The 15,863-nt window shown below is 34.9% G+C and overlaps 1 protein-coding gene across 4 annotated transcripts in view; it reads right to left on the bottom strand.

Annotated features, from left to right (window-relative positions):
- Positions 1 to 596: 596 nt before the first annotated feature.
- The window catches only part of krz (beta-arrestin protein kurtz), an 89,350-nt gene continuing 74,083 nt past the window's right edge, over positions 597 to 15,863 (bottom strand). Inside the window, exons 3-14 of one of the 4 annotated variants that reach the window (XM_073083667.1) lie at positions 13,397 to 13,463; positions 11,429 to 11,533; positions 10,858 to 10,918; positions 10,113 to 10,255; positions 9,087 to 9,313; positions 7,331 to 7,463; positions 6,443 to 6,603; positions 5,479 to 5,553; positions 4,703 to 4,846; positions 4,462 to 4,548; positions 4,088 to 4,210; positions 597 to 3,260 (exon numbers count right to left, since the gene is read on the bottom strand). In XM_073083667.1, the coding sequence (XP_072939768.1) occupies positions 3,173 to 3,260; positions 4,088 to 4,210; positions 4,462 to 4,548; positions 4,703 to 4,846; positions 5,479 to 5,553; positions 6,443 to 6,603; positions 7,331 to 7,463; positions 9,087 to 9,313; positions 10,113 to 10,255; positions 10,858 to 10,918; positions 11,429 to 11,500 (1,314 nt within the window). In that variant the 5' untranslated portion in view covers positions 11,501 to 11,533; positions 13,397 to 13,463 and the 3' untranslated portion in view covers positions 597 to 3,172. Of the gene's footprint in view, positions 3,261 to 4,087; positions 4,211 to 4,461; positions 4,549 to 4,702; positions 4,847 to 5,478; positions 5,554 to 6,442; positions 6,604 to 7,330; positions 7,464 to 9,086; positions 9,314 to 10,112; positions 10,256 to 10,857; positions 10,919 to 11,428; positions 11,537 to 11,814; positions 11,854 to 13,396; positions 13,464 to 15,863 lie in introns of those variants that run through there. The other 3 variants (XM_073083659.1, XM_073083653.1, XM_073083676.1) reach the window with 3 other exon arrangements.

The raw sequence follows: 15,863 nt of genomic DNA on the forward strand, positions 1-15,863 counted from the left end.
AAGAGAATATGTAGGGTTCCTAAGAAAAATTAGAAACTGAATGACGTGATACAAGTAAGTGAGTAGTGTTTTTTTTACATATTCTCATCATAGATTAGTAAAGATACTTCGCCGCCTTGAAATTGAATGAAGCCACAAATGGCTTATTTTAGTAAGTTCTTTTTTTGAATCCTTGACAAATAAAAACATTTTTAGAGAAAATTTACGAATAAATAACTAATTTACGTAATAATTACGTAATAAATAAATAATTATTTCAAATATTTTAGGGACATTTTAGCACGGAGACGTGGCAAAAGTTTTTTACGCAACTATTTCATTTCTCAAAACTGGTTACATTTTCTTGTTAGGCGTGAGTAATCTTTACTAATCTATGATTCTCATATATTTTGGTTGGAAGTTCTTCACGTTACAACTAAAAGAACTTATAAAATCCCATAGAGTACATATATGGAAAACCTCTTGAGTGTTTCTAAAGCCTATAGATGTGATTAAAAAGGTAAAAATATATGGTTTTCAATGAAGTGCCTGAGTGCTTGTCACAGAGGAGAGTACATAATCTGGTAAAGTCATGGTAAAATAAAAATTCAACAAAATACTGGTTACATATTTATTGAAAAAGTATACATCAAAAAGTTTCGATGTAAAATTAAAAAACGTGTATTTGCATATTTGCCAAAGTTTGTTGCGCCTTGTGTGTAAGATTTTATTTGATATTAAATTGTCTGCTTTATCTTTTGTGTATGTACATTTTTGCGCCATAAATTTAAATGACAATAAACCATTTATTAGTTATGCCAAACCGAATTATAAATACTTATTTTAAGTCCACATGAAATCGATACATAATCTTTGATTTCTTCAGATTTATAATTTATTATAAAATAGTTCAGCATTTTTATGAAGTTATATAATGTAAACAAATTTGCAGCAAGCTGATTTTTATATTTTATTGTTCATACATTTTGTCTATTATATTCATTTATACAAATCCCTTATTTCCATTTATTAACTATCTCTACATAAATAATAAAATTGATATAATTTAAAGAAACATAACATAATAATTACATAATATTGATTTCCCTGCCTGCTTTAAAAGTGTTAATTGCTAAGTCGATACTTATTAACTTATTGATAAACACATATTATACTTATAATGACATTTCAATATAAATTACAATAATTCATATACAAACATTATGAATTAAAAGTTAAAGTATCAAACATTCAATAATATTTGTGAAAACAAATTGTTCGATAAAAAATATTTGCGTTATTACAACTCAAATCCTTAGCTGGTTCTTATAAGTCAGCTGCAATTTTAAATTATAAAGGAATTAAATTAAAATTAAAAACATAATTATTTCTTTTGAATCATTGACTTATAACAATGAGCTGGCGTTTTTAAGTTACAATTATTTTTTATAAACATGAATGTGTTGATTTTATGTATTCTATACTCGTATATAAAAGTATTTATAGAAATAATAATTATTTGTTCCAATTATAATACTGATATCTAGACATGTTTCAAGTGGCTCCACGTATGACAGCATAAAATGGGTCGAGGGGCATTTTTTAGTATATAGCGAGGTGTCAAGAGTAAATATATTTGTGCATTACAAAGCTTATACTACAAGTAAATATGCCACATAATTTACGCTAACATTTACTGTACAGTAACATATTGTACACAGTAACACCGAGACTTCATAAGATTGTGTGTACTGGTATTTAGCAACTGTTGTACTTAGCAGCTAAACTAACCCCAGTATAGCGACGGAGTTAACTTAACATTTCAACATTTTGACAAGTATGAAATTTAAATTATTTTCAAAAAATATCTTTCATATCAATTCAATCCAAATAACAATTACTATTATTTAACTAATTACTAGGAATTAATAACTAGTTAATTATAATATGTAATAAGTTGTAAAAAAGTTAACTTTTCACTTTTATTGCAAATATATTTAGTTTTATTAATATTTATTTTAAATAACTAAATAAGTTATTTATAGTGGCTCTATGGATAAAATAACAGATTTGTGCTTCATCAACGTTTGTTGAATATAGTTCATAAACATCAATTAATAACTATGCAACACATCAACAAACATTAAAATCTTTTTAGATTAATGATAAATTTATCTAAATAATCGATAGAAATTTTCATTCCGTCTCAAACGCCATAGGCCGGAAAAGGTCCTTATGACCGGCGGCGGACACACCCAATACACTAACTATACTCGATTGCGCCCTCGCGTTAGCTCAAACAACGATATGCACATATGTATTTTGCAAAGTATTTTTTTCAATACAAGCATAATTATGTAACACTGTATTTGAAATGCAATGTATATTAAAATAATGAATCAACATCATTATTTATAGCGGCATTTTAAATTTTAATTCAGCATTATAAGGTAATATAATTATTGTACTTTGATGTGAATACATATTTATGATACAATGGTTTTATATAAACAGGATGGAAGAGTTATCATTTTACGATAAATACTAACAGTGTACATTTGATCAGTTCTTTAGCAGCTCTTCGTTGAGCTAGCGCAATTTTAGCATTATGCAGTTTTACCACTTTATCCCAATTAACAATAAGAAGAATACATACATAACTACTTTTAAAAAATAATTACATTACATACAGAGGTACAAAACACTTTTACTCTATTAAATGCACATTACCAAACATATTGTACTATCGATCTCTAATTTAAAAACAAAGTCGATGGCCAACAATTGAAAGATTTAAATTATACATTAAAAATAAAAACATAAAAAACCTAAACTTGTACTCGTACATTTGATCAATAACACTAATGTTTATAGTAAATTTCCACATATAATATACATCAATTACTTTATAAAACCCTTCAACATACGCTACTGCCTCGCGCTTCCGAACTTCAAAATCATAATATAAAATTCGGAGCGCGTTACGCCCTCGGAAAGAATTAAACTTGCATTGTCGTGCACGAAGCTCCCGGATCGTCCTCGGGACCGACGCGTCGGCCGGACTGCCCCGGGGAGCCGTCCGCAGCGGTCACACCGGCACCGGCGTGTCGGCTCCGCGAGGTGGTAAAGGCAACCTTCATTTACACTGTACAGGTAGAACGTTCGCCAGGTCGCGCGAGTGCAGCGAGCGCGTTCAGGCGTCCGCATCGGCGCCTTTCAATCGCAATCGCGCAAAGTCCTCGAATATTATGTCGTCGTCTTGTTCTTGCCCGTTTTCATCTCTGCAAGGTAACGGATGAGGTGAGTGGACAATGTTGAAGGTGATTTTAAATGTAATAAAAAATGCACGGAGTAGCTTGTGGTATGTGCTTAAATTCACGTGGTGTAAACCATAAAAATACTAATAGTGAAAATTTATATACAATATAGTGTGTATCGGAGCAAATAGTTTCGCAACTCACCGGGTACCTCACTAAAAGGCCGCAATATAACTTTTAACATTAGTACATTTTCCTAATCTCTCCTTAAGGTATATAATTTTATCGTTTTTACGTTTGAAAAAAGGAAGTAACTAAACATATTAATAATATAATAAAACAATAAAATGTGTAATAAGATATGATGTTACAAGTAACACATACATTAATTTCATCATATCATTTTTTGTAAACATTAATATCAATTGCTTTTGCAGATATTTTAAGGCAAGTTAAAAATAGATATATTGTATTGTAACACAAAATAAAAACTAACAGAGGCAATCTCATGTATGTACTTCATTTCTTATACCTACGCTCGGTCATCGCGCTAGGGTTGTATACTTTAACTGACACACTCGTACTCCAAACCCACACTAGCCCGCATAACAAAAAACGTATTCTACAATATAAAAGCAAATCAATTAACATAGTTTTACAATACAAATAGTTTCCAGAACAAAAATACGTATAGATAGAATACGTTTTTTGTTATAAGGGGCTAGTGGGTTTGTATACAACCCTAGCGCGATGGCCGAGCGTAGGTATAAGAAATGAAGTACATACATGAGATTGCCTTTGTTAGTTTTTATTTTGTGATTGTAAGACATAGAGATAGTGTCTGTACTGACGGGTGCGGGTCGAGCTGGATGAGGTCGTGCGCGATGTGCGGCGCGGGCTCGGGCGCGGCGCGCGGCGGCTCCTCCTCCGGCTTCGGGTGCATCAGGATGAACGGCAGCTCCGCACTCAGGTCGCTGAGGTACAATTAATAATAATAATAATACGAGACTTTTAAAAAAGTATACACAAATAATAATAATAATAAAATCATTTATTCAAGACAATTACACTCTATATCTTTATCCATATGCCACCAATTCCCATGAGTTATTTATTTATTGGTTATTTATCAATCTAATTGTATAACACACAAAATGATTTAGATTTTTTTTCCTTTTTCATATTAAATTAATTTTGTGCCTATTAAAATATTGTGAAGACTTACCCTCCCAGTGGTCCAAGACATAATTTCACTTTTACTTTGTATTGTACTATGATGCCTAGGTTCTCGCGTTGTGTTGGGTCTGGTATTCTATAAACAATGCAATAATACTTTTAATACATATTTTTTTATTTAAAATGTACAGATAGTGGTGAACTCAATATAAGCATTGCTAGGTTCTTCAAACGCCACTTATAAACTGAAAAATAACATATACATGTTGGTGATCGTAATGTTAACGTACAGTGTGCTGGAAGCGAGGTTAGTGTCCTCGTGCTTGAGCTGTCCGTCGAGCGCCAGCCCCCACTTGTCCTTGTTATTGGCGAGCAGCGGCGTCAGCGTGAACACCTTACTCAGCGTGAAGCCGGGACCCACCGGACACCCCTCTCTGCAACAAGTAAATTGCACATTTAACACACACGACCCTGACTTTTATGCGTATTACTTAAAACCATGGAGTGTACGCATTGGATCTCATATAGAATACACGTAACTCACATTCACAATGTCTTACAGTAAACTAAATCTGTGTAGGAGACTCAATTAAACACAAGTTTACAATTAGTTTGAAACGAAAATTTCATTATAAATCAAATCAAATCTTGTTCATTATTACTTGGCAAAGTCAAATATATGTCATAAAGGAATCGTCAAATTAAAATTACATAATTTACATAATTTATAAATTATAAACTGATATAATTTTTATATAATAGCTGTTAAGGACGTGCATTGAATTTGCTTATCCCATGGGTTATTTGAACTGAAAAGTTGGATCGCCTGGTATAAAAAAAAAGTTTGCCATAACACTCATTTTAAGGAGAACACAGCAATGAAAATTATTTGTACCGCAGGACTTGGCTTTGCTGTAGTTATATATACATTCTATCATCATTATTTATAGGGATATTGAAATTTTGTTAGTTATAAATATTAAAAATAATAATACGCAAATCGACATTCGGGAGATATATTCTGAAAGGGGTCATGCGCTTCAACCACACGCAAAAACTTACTTACAGAGACTTTAGAGCTACTTTCTTACTGAACAATCCGATAAATGGGAGTGTAATTTTTTTCCACGTACTCAGCTCCCTGCATCAGAAATGAATATAATAAAACAATTGTAGAGTACGCTACATGTGCGTGAGATTTGATGGAATAATATACGATTTTGAGACTACACAAAAATTAATGTGAACAGCGTATTTATAAAAAACAATTCTATAAATGAGTATTTTAAGGTCCTCATTGAAAAAAACGAAACAGAGAGGAGGATTTTGATACAAACTATAAAACAACGCAGTAGAAGTGTGAGTGCGGAGTTTCATTATTACTTACTATGTTTTAAAATAGAAAACTTATCGTCAAAATTCCTCCCCTATCCTAATATTTTACGCTGTGTACGAAGTAGCACAGCATTAATTTATAGAGCAATTTTACCGCACGAGAACTTCGATCGAAGTGATTGATGCTAGTAAGTAGGTAGGATATGTTGACATTAACAAAGCATGTAAGCTGGTACTATATATCTAATACTATATCAGTAAATTAATTCGCTCCCTTATATTACCAATTTCATAATGTTATTTTATCCTCTAATAGCCCTAATTAGTCCCCGTGGGATTTTTTCTGGTGGAATCCTTTTAGTTCCAAATTAGTCCCTTTTATGTATTAGGAAAATAAAATATTATTAGAAAAATCCTTTCTTATTGCTTATCCACGTTATATACTTATATAAGTACCTACTGTGGAAAAATTTGTTCTACACCCATTGGTTTTCATTCCATTGTCTGTCAGAATTAATAGCTGTTTAGTAGACACCACGATGAAATTTATATGACTTGCATCGTTTTCTTATCGCTAGTATAACGCCAAGTCCGTTAGAGGAACACAAAATATTGTGTCCGTGGCAGCAATTCGTAGTAAACCTCCCATCTCTTGTAGCCATTACAATGAATGAATGTATGAAAATTCCACTCACTCGCTCTCCGCCTCGGCGACGGTGCACTTGTACTGCGCGGTGGAGAAGAGGCAGATGTCCGCGAACTGGCGCACCGACACCTTGATGCGCTTCACCGAGCGGTTCGAGTTGTTCGCTATGTGCACGTTCACCGCTATGTTCTCGCCGTGGTGGTACAGCTCCTGGAACACGGTACACATTTGTTACAACATATATGCATAGATTAGTAAAGATACTTTGCCGCCTTGAAATTGCTTATTATCGTAAGTTCTTTTTTTGAATTCTTGACAAATAAAAACATTTTTAGAGAAAATTTACGAATAAATAACTAATACTGCGTAATTTATATGAATTTACATAATAAATAAATAATTATTTCAAATATTTTAGGGATACTTTAGCACGGAGACGTGGCAAAACTTTTTTACGCAAGTATTTCAATTCTCATAACTGGGTACATTTTCTAGTTAGGTCACTCCTAACTAGAAAATGTACCCAGTTATGTAATGTAATCTTTACTTATCTATGCATATATGTGATAAATATTACATGCGTCTCTCCTTTGGACCGTTAATTATTTTTATTATGCTACTTAATAACTCAAATAAACGGTAGCTTCAGTGATAGGTTGATAATATAATAAATAATATGAATATATTTTTCTAAGCATAGCTATAAACAGTCTTATATATGATGATTACTATAGAATAAAATGCTTTTATCTAACCTTTAATGATTTACCTTAAACACCTGCAACTTTGTCGTTGAGTACTTATAACTACTGTATTTAGAAGCTTTACTATCCCTAGTATCTCCTTTATTAGTAGTAATAATTATAAATAGACTACGCTTTTGTGATATGATTAGACATAAGAGCGTAGGCTGACTTAATAAATATCCTTATTCTACCTTATCCAAAGATGCTTCCAGGTACAGTTTGTTGGGGCTCATCATAAACTCCTTCGACACCTCCACGGACGGCTGCTCGCCTTGCTTGCTCGGCGCGTACATTATCTTCCTGATTGCTAACCGAACTGAATTTCTGCGAAAAATATTAATTCATACAATGTTTAAATTATTCTACGGAAGTCTAGAGGAGGCAGACACAGGATTTAATGGTAGAAAGGTATGAAGATCAAGTATTAGATCAGAAGGAAAAATATAAGTTAATTTGTAATTCTTCGAAAGTGATTATTTTGATTATTTGAAATGTGAATATATTTTATTATGTCAGGGGGTTCATTTGAACAAATTCAACCCATTATATTAATTGTTCGAACAACTTAATTTTTATAGGCCATCTAAAAAGTATGTTTACCTCCAACTAACTCGTTACTCACTGACGTGCTTAACGTAAAGCGTAAATTTATTGTTATTGCTTTTGTTTCGTAATGCCATGAGTCTCAGCGTCCACTTTTTCGAAAAGAGAGTACAATTGTTAGTAGTTGTTGTTTACGAACGAATCACCTCCGCGGTTAGCCGCTTTATGATTCAATGAACAACGTCAATTCATAAAATTGACCCGTAAACCAATGGGCCCGTTTGTCAATAGTCTGTTAAAAGTGCAGTTTAACAAGTACCTAATCAAAAATTCATAATATTTACGCGGCTTAAAGCGAATTACGCTGAAAAGATTTAACAAAAACGTAACTGCATGGATCGTGTACGCCCTATTAGTGATTCACAAAGGTCAGCGGCGTCAAACGCATTCAGGAGTTGGATTGATGACAGCCAGTGGCTAGATTTTAGGTGCGCTTCAGTGTTTCGGAGAGCACGTAAATGAGTCCTTTCTGAATGTGACAGCAGATATTAAACCTTGTCGGGGGTCTTATGAGTTTTGAAAATATTTCAAACGCATTAGTGCAACTTTTCAACGTGTTTTCTGGGCCTTCCTCAGTTGCGGGAAGAAACTTATGTTCTTTTTTTAAATTATATTTGAGCCTAGCGATAAAATAGACGTTCTACGAAAAGTTGTTCTTAATTGTAATATAAACTGAATAGCATTCCTAAGGAAGTATAATTTCAATAATAGTTTAAAAACTAAAAACCACGCATAAAATCGTACATAAATTTCATCATTACAATCATGTATTGTCATCGGTTCTTGATAAGTATTCAATTTTACATTAATCGGACCGTTCAAAGTGAGTAAAAATCGAGTTCAAAGATTCCGTTACATACATAGATAGGTATAGGTCAAGCTTATAATGTCCCTGTAGTACCGGGACCAGAATAGGACTACGGTATCCCCTGCCTGTCGTAAGAGGCGACTAAAAGGGGCTTACGGGGTAGCGGGCAGCAAGAGTGGGAGCTCAAACCTTCCAGCAAGCGACCCCGGAAAAGACGGCGATATGTGTGGTCGCATATCGCTGTAATCACCAGGGGAAGTGAGAGGAGCGTAAATTGCTCCCCCCAAGACAGAGCTCGATAGAAGGGTATCGCGTTAGGAGGACTCCGGTTGTGTTTCGTTGGAGATCCCGGAGTTCTTCACCAAACGCCGGGGACGGCCACCGGTGGGGGGGGGGGGAGGTTAGTGTGGTAAAAATCCCACATAATCCGGCGTCGCTCCCACGTTATCGCGTACCTTTTGAAGGTTTCCCCCTCGTCAACAAAAAAAATAAGGTCAAGCTAATAAAATCGTGGTAAAAATGTTTCGTGCCCGTACCTCTTGTGCGGCTTGTCGTCTTGCGTGTCCGCGACGAACGCCTTGAGCTCGTAGTCGACGCCGCAGGGCTTGCCGGTGTCGCCGGGCGCGGGCTGCAGCGTGACGGAGGCGGGGCAGTGCGGCGGCAGCTCGAAGTAGAACGGGTGCGCCGCGGGGCCCAGCTTGCGCACCAAGCGCTCCTGCAGCCGTGTTAGCGGCCGCTTCGGCGTGCTCGTCGCCGGGTAGATCTGGTCAACATTCATACGTTGGTTGGAAATAATGTCACTCGAATTTAACACAAATGAGATTCATTTGTAGTTCGATTGTCCTATATTGGCTAAAATAATGCTTTTAGCATGAAGTTCCTTTTATAATGATAATATATAATATTGATAATTTAAGAGATCCTTTGAGATCTGTTGCACATTCGTACGTTGGTTGGAAACGATGCAGTCTTTTCCGAAAGGCCGCCAAACGACAGTTGACCCCTTGAGAATTGCCCGGGTAAAGAGGGGAGCCTCGAGGCCCGTATACCCCACTCCTGGAGGTCCAAGGGCCACAGAGTAGGACGCCCACTCTCGCACTCGAATAATTGTGGAAAATAAGATTCATTTGTAGCTTGGTTGTCCTATATAGGATTAAATATAATGATTTTAGCATGCCTTTTGAAATGATAATAATATTAAACAAACCCCTTGAATATAAGAAATCTTAAAACTCATTTTATAGTCACGCCTAATAACTCCTAAGTTTTAGGAGTCATTAATTCATCCTAATTATCAGAGAGCTCAGGACCTAAGATCATATTTTATATTAAATTACTTTGATGAACGTCTGTCCATTCGCTATTAGACTTCCCGTAATACTAATATTACACTTAGAATCTCTACAGTTTTGCCAAATTAAAAAGGTATGATCAAATCAGTCCGTTATAAATAATGTTACTGATAAATTGACTACAAGCATTAAAAGGCACGCCACATAGTACTCGCTATGTTAATAGTTTAAACACTTAACGATTAAATTACGCAATTCAAATAAAGTCACCTGTTCGGCAGCCAAATATAGATCCTTCCGGAAGGTGAGACCGAGTACGTCGAGGTCCTCGCGGCCGTACCTGAAGGCCGCCAGCACGTGCCCGAACACCTTCCTCTCCTTCACGTACTCGGGATCGATTAACACCACGCCATCTGCGATTTGTCACCACTGTTTACATACACGCACTTCTTGTACACATATCACGTAATAATAATTAATTAACCATATGAACTAATAGTAAACATTACGTCAAACGATTATGCCATATGACACACAAATTATTGACTTACTCACTTAAGATATCTCATAATGTTGTTAGCGAAAATCAGGGATCAGCCGTGTTTCGAAGAGAAAACATGAAAAGGTGTGTCCAATAAATGTGTAGAATTTTACATCACGTATCAATCTTATGATAAGAATCCCAATCGCAATAAAATGGAATCCATTAAAATGTTTTCGGTGAATTTCCTTGTTCTATCAATAGGTAAACACACTGTACCTAAACCTCATCAGATATTTCAATATAAGTGAAAGTTTCCACGAAAACCGAACAATACGGAAGCAATAACGTTTTGTTGGTTTCCCACCTGTGCAAATTTGCGAACATTTAAGGGGCATCTCGAAATATTAGGCGGATTCCTTTGAAACGCGAACGAGAAACTTTTATTACATTCTTTGAGTTAGTAACTCATCTTTATATAAACTCTCAACTTGAAGGTTAAACGTCAATATTAAATGTTAATTGAATACATACCAATCGGATCTACATGTGTGATGTGATCTACGAAGTCTCTTTTCCCTAAGTATACTGTTATCTGAAACAATAAATAGTGTATGTTAAAAAGATCTCCGATGGCCAATATTTTCGTAGTTTTTTAATAAAAAAATCAAGGACCAAATTTAATTCCACTTTTTTACATAGGTACACGTATATGAAATCAAAGTAGCTAATGAGCATTCAATCCATCTGACTGTTGGTCGCCGAAAAACGGGATTGAAGTTAAACTTTTTATTTTGTGTAAGAAATAAGGTCGCCCATATAAGCTAACCCTGAAAACTTAATTCGAACAACGCATGTAAATATCTCTAAATTTTCACATTAAATACTTTACGCATGTTTAACTTCAAATAAAATATGATGAACAGGATATATTTTGCCACACAAAACGAAACAGTAAATGAGGACATTTGTTTAGTTTCCCTCACAGACTGTGGTTTCCCTGCTTACCTATTCTTTCCATTACCTGCTTCATACCCTGTTTTATGCATTTACTGTGCCCATCTGAATAATAATATTTAACTTAAATATTGATGAAATTATTTACCTTGCCATTGGGTGAACTCTTTTTGAATACCCGCGTGGCCTGCCGCTGCTTATTACTGCCGCCGTCCTCCATCGTGCGTGCCCTGCCGCCGCGCCCGCCGCACCACTGCTGCACACATACCATATTACTCGTATATCACAAAATCACATAAACGCACTTTTACTTTTTTTTTTTAATTTAGAAGTAGCGAACAAGTATGCAGTCTACTTGATGGTAAATGTTTAGTGCCGCCCATCGACATCTGTTAAACTCCAGGTAGGATTGGAGTAACCTCGATCTGAGGTCTACAGATGCGTTGCTGCCCTGAGGACTAAATTCCTCCTCACCACAACATACCAAACAAAAAAACCACTACACTTTATTTGCATAACGAAAATAAAATTAACCTTATTGTTCTCCAATATAGTCATTTCTGCTTATATTATGTGTATTTACGTGTTAACGATTGCGCTTCACTCTTCACTCTAACCAGCTTTATGAAACGATACTTGTATTTATACAAACAATAATTTTCCTCATACAATAAGGGCAATGTTCCTATGACGTTTTGCTCCACGGAAGTGACGGAAGAACGATTACAGGATAAGCATTCAACATGGAATAAACCGCCATGTGAAAATCCCGCCTAATTAAAACTTATCGCATTGCGGGACTTTACTACCGCTAATGAACGAATTAATTGATAAATCCAATATTATTATTGCGAATATCTTTATTCCGTTAAATTCGACACTATGATTTATATTATTTCCTTAATTTCAGTAAAACCTTACTTCAAATAATTTTAGCGGAAATTCTTGATTCAGTTTAATTAAAGTAGTTACTTATAAAAGTATTGTAAAAGTTTGTATCGTCAATTATTGTTACTAAAAATGTGGCAACGTGGAGGTTCTTGTAATTATTATATGTGCAAGTGCATCAAAATAACAAATAGTGGCGGCCAAACGTCTACACATAAAAGGTTTTATAAAATGCGTGTACGTGACGCGGACGGTTGCAGCACTGACCATTCATGATTCACAGCGACGCGCCTCCGACTATTATAGGTAAACCATTAAGAATGTTTCCGAGAACGAGCCGACGCAGGTTCCGTAACAAATAATACTAGCGATCGATGATTGAATTTAATTAATTACGGGAAACATATCAAATCGTGAGCAATGTCAGCATGATATTTGTGAAGTGCGAAAGCAAAACAATGTTATGGTGCACTCTATTGGAACGTAACAATTTCATTTAGAATTTGCCCCAAGAGCCTTACACAGCCATGAAGTTATCCGTATACTTATATAATACCAAAGTTTCACTTTGTCTTACTTAACAACGTCGAAAGTCTGTTAATAAGGAAGAAACTCACGGAAACTTTTATCTTCACTTGTAAAACTATGCGCTCTATACACTTACAGCGATGCCGCGATGCAACGAGGTAGGTCACGCTCCAAATCTTCCACTCATTAAAGAAAAGAGCTTTTAAATTAAACCTTCTCTTATGTAACTCTGGTTCATTTTAAAGTCTTGTAATTTTAGAATTTCGTAAAAACAATTTAGATTTACGGCTAATGTTCTTTTTCACATCTGTTTGTCATTTGCGTAAACATAACGCGAATTTCCAGGAAACGCCCAAACCATGTACATTTTATGTGTTAGGAAGATGTAGAGCCAACGGCAAAAAAACACTGTAACCTTGTATATTTATGTGTATAACATTTCAATAAAGCGTACAAAGTAATCACAAATGAATGTAATTAAAAGTAAGAAAAAAATACTAATTTTGTTATCATAACGTTATATCATTATGTGCTACTATTCATAGATACAGTATTGTTTTAAGGAGCATAATTAGTACAGGAGATGGTAATAGCAACAAGCTGCATACTAAAATTAAAGCATTTTTGAAGCGGTCACATTTTGAATAAAAAATGTTGAATAAAACCTAATTCATCGGAAATTTCAATAGTTAATACTTACGAAGACCCGTGGGCGGCTCCAGGGTGTGCTTTACCACCACACAGTGGTGCTGCGCAGCCGCGCCGCCCTGTAATGATGAAAATTACCTTTATAACCGGTTTAAGTGCAAGATAATGAAGTATTTTTAAACAATAACAGTAAAATGTAACTCTATCTAGCTGCAAAGACAAACATACTTGTGAAATCAAAGAATTTTTGTTCAATATTAGCTACATTACAACAAACAATAATAATTCTTAGGTATATAACGTATTGTCCCTGTAGTTCCGGGACTAGAATAGGGCTACGGTATCCCTGCCTGTCGTAAGAGGCGACTAAAAGGGGGCTTCCGGGGTTGCGGGCGGCAAGAGTGGGAGCTCGAACCGTCCAGTATCCGACCCCGGGAAGGACGGCGGTATGTGTGGTCGCATACCGTCGTAAACACTACATGGTGTGGGAGGAGCGAAACCTGCTCCCCCAGGGCAGAGCCTGATGGGGGCATCGCGCTTGGAGGACTCTGCGTGGAGTGCGATAAAAAATCCCAATAACCCGGCGTCGCTCCATTTCGTCGGGTACCTCTTGAAGGTTTCCCTCTCGAAAAGAAAGGTATATAACGTATTTACCCATTTAATTTAAAAAATAAAAGTAATGCGAAATGACGTTTATAGGAGTATACGCGAACGATAAACTCGACCGTCTTTTTATTCCATTACCCATATTACACAACATTAAACAGATGAGAAAATGCCGTTTCACATTTGAACGCACCGTATAACAAAAATATAGGCTATAAACCGAATGTATATACAATCGTCAAGATTAAATCATGACGAAAATATCATGTTTTTTGTTTGTTTGTATTACTCACACAAATATATGAAAACATGATATTTCACAGTTACGGTACCAAACGTTCTTGTAATTAATTTTAATTCCTGGTAGTACTGGAACTTTTTTATAAACATAAAATTACAAAAGTACTAAAAGGAAATTCAGTTGACGATGATTTAAAATTGAATACAAACTAAGCCAATAACATAAAATTCTGCAAAAAGCGGATGAATCAAATACGCACTTTCGCACTTGTTCAAAATTTAATTTCAATATAATTTGGTTATTTTTTATCATCGACAAAAATACAATTCCATTAAATAACTCTAGATATATATTTATTGATTACGATACGAATCGACGAACAGAAGGACATTTAATAATCTAGGACTGTACATAAAATATTGAAAATGATATATTTAATTTAAATCACACTCGATGGCTCTCAATGGCACACATACAAAGATTCATAGTTATATGCCCATTACCCATCAGTCAAGTGTTTAGATTAATCCGCTAGAGTTTTTCAAAAGACTGGATTCTTGATTCACATAAAATGAATTTGACTCACAAAAATAATGATAATTCCTAATTACCATTTTACAATAATGAGAATAATTTACAATTATATTCTTTCTTCATCATAACTTAAACAAAAGTCGAATTGAAATTCAATACTCTGGAAGGTAGGCGACGAACGTCGGGTAATCGGATTGTCCGTCATCTGGCTAGAAGGGCGCAATCCGATTTGATAACGTGTCATCGAATATTGGTGGCCGTCGGAACGAATGGGGATGTCTGAGGATGTACGAGTTTATATATATTCTTATATATTCTATTCTATTGCTATCATTTTAAATATTATATAATTGTCCTTATCATTTAAATTTGATAATAGTTTTGTTATGACAGCCACACACACGGTCAAGTGAGCATAAAAAAAAATCGAATTTCGAATACTTGTTCGTTACTAGATTCGTCTATAATACGTTATACACAAAAATACAGATTAATATCTCTTTCCCTCTGATTGAACGTGCGGCATTTTGCTTCTTACTTTGATTGGCGTTTCGCGGCCCATCACCTAATGTCCTCTAATAAATCTTTTATGTGAAAAACATTTTTGGCCAAAATATTATATTTAGTTCTACTAGTAATAATCCTGACAATAGAATACAACGACGTCATAAAATTTTATGTTCCCTATTATTATAATTATATAATCAAATATAATACCATTGTATAAAAGAAAATATCAAGGAAACAGTAATTAATTAAAACCCCATTACAGCAACTTAATAAAACTGTTCAAGCTCCAATTATTTAGGACGTGAAGGCATCTCTTTTGGGAATTAATCCAACGAACCATTTTATATCGAAGGAGCATTAATTTCAGGAATTTCTGTGATCCTTTGTCCTTTCATCCATCCCTAAGATACGTAGTAATATGTAGTAGAACGTATAGGATTCAATTCGTGTGACAGGGTTACAATCTCTTTTTATAGAAGGCTCGCATGTGGTCACAAATGTTACGGTTAAACGATCCCCTTTTCAGGACGGCCTTTGCCTATAAATCGACAAAAATAGTATAGGGTTTTAAGAGTTTTATAATACATACTTTTTTTTACATATATATAATGCAACATTTTTTCAGGTA

Source organism: Epargyreus clarus, unplaced genomic scaffold (genome assembly GCF_041222505.1).
Source record: "Epargyreus clarus isolate Ecla_fem2 unplaced genomic scaffold, WU_Ecla_fem_2.2 ptg000003l, whole genome shotgun sequence".
In the NCBI taxonomy this organism is placed as follows: Eukaryota; Metazoa; Arthropoda; class Insecta; order Lepidoptera; family Hesperiidae; genus Epargyreus; species Epargyreus clarus.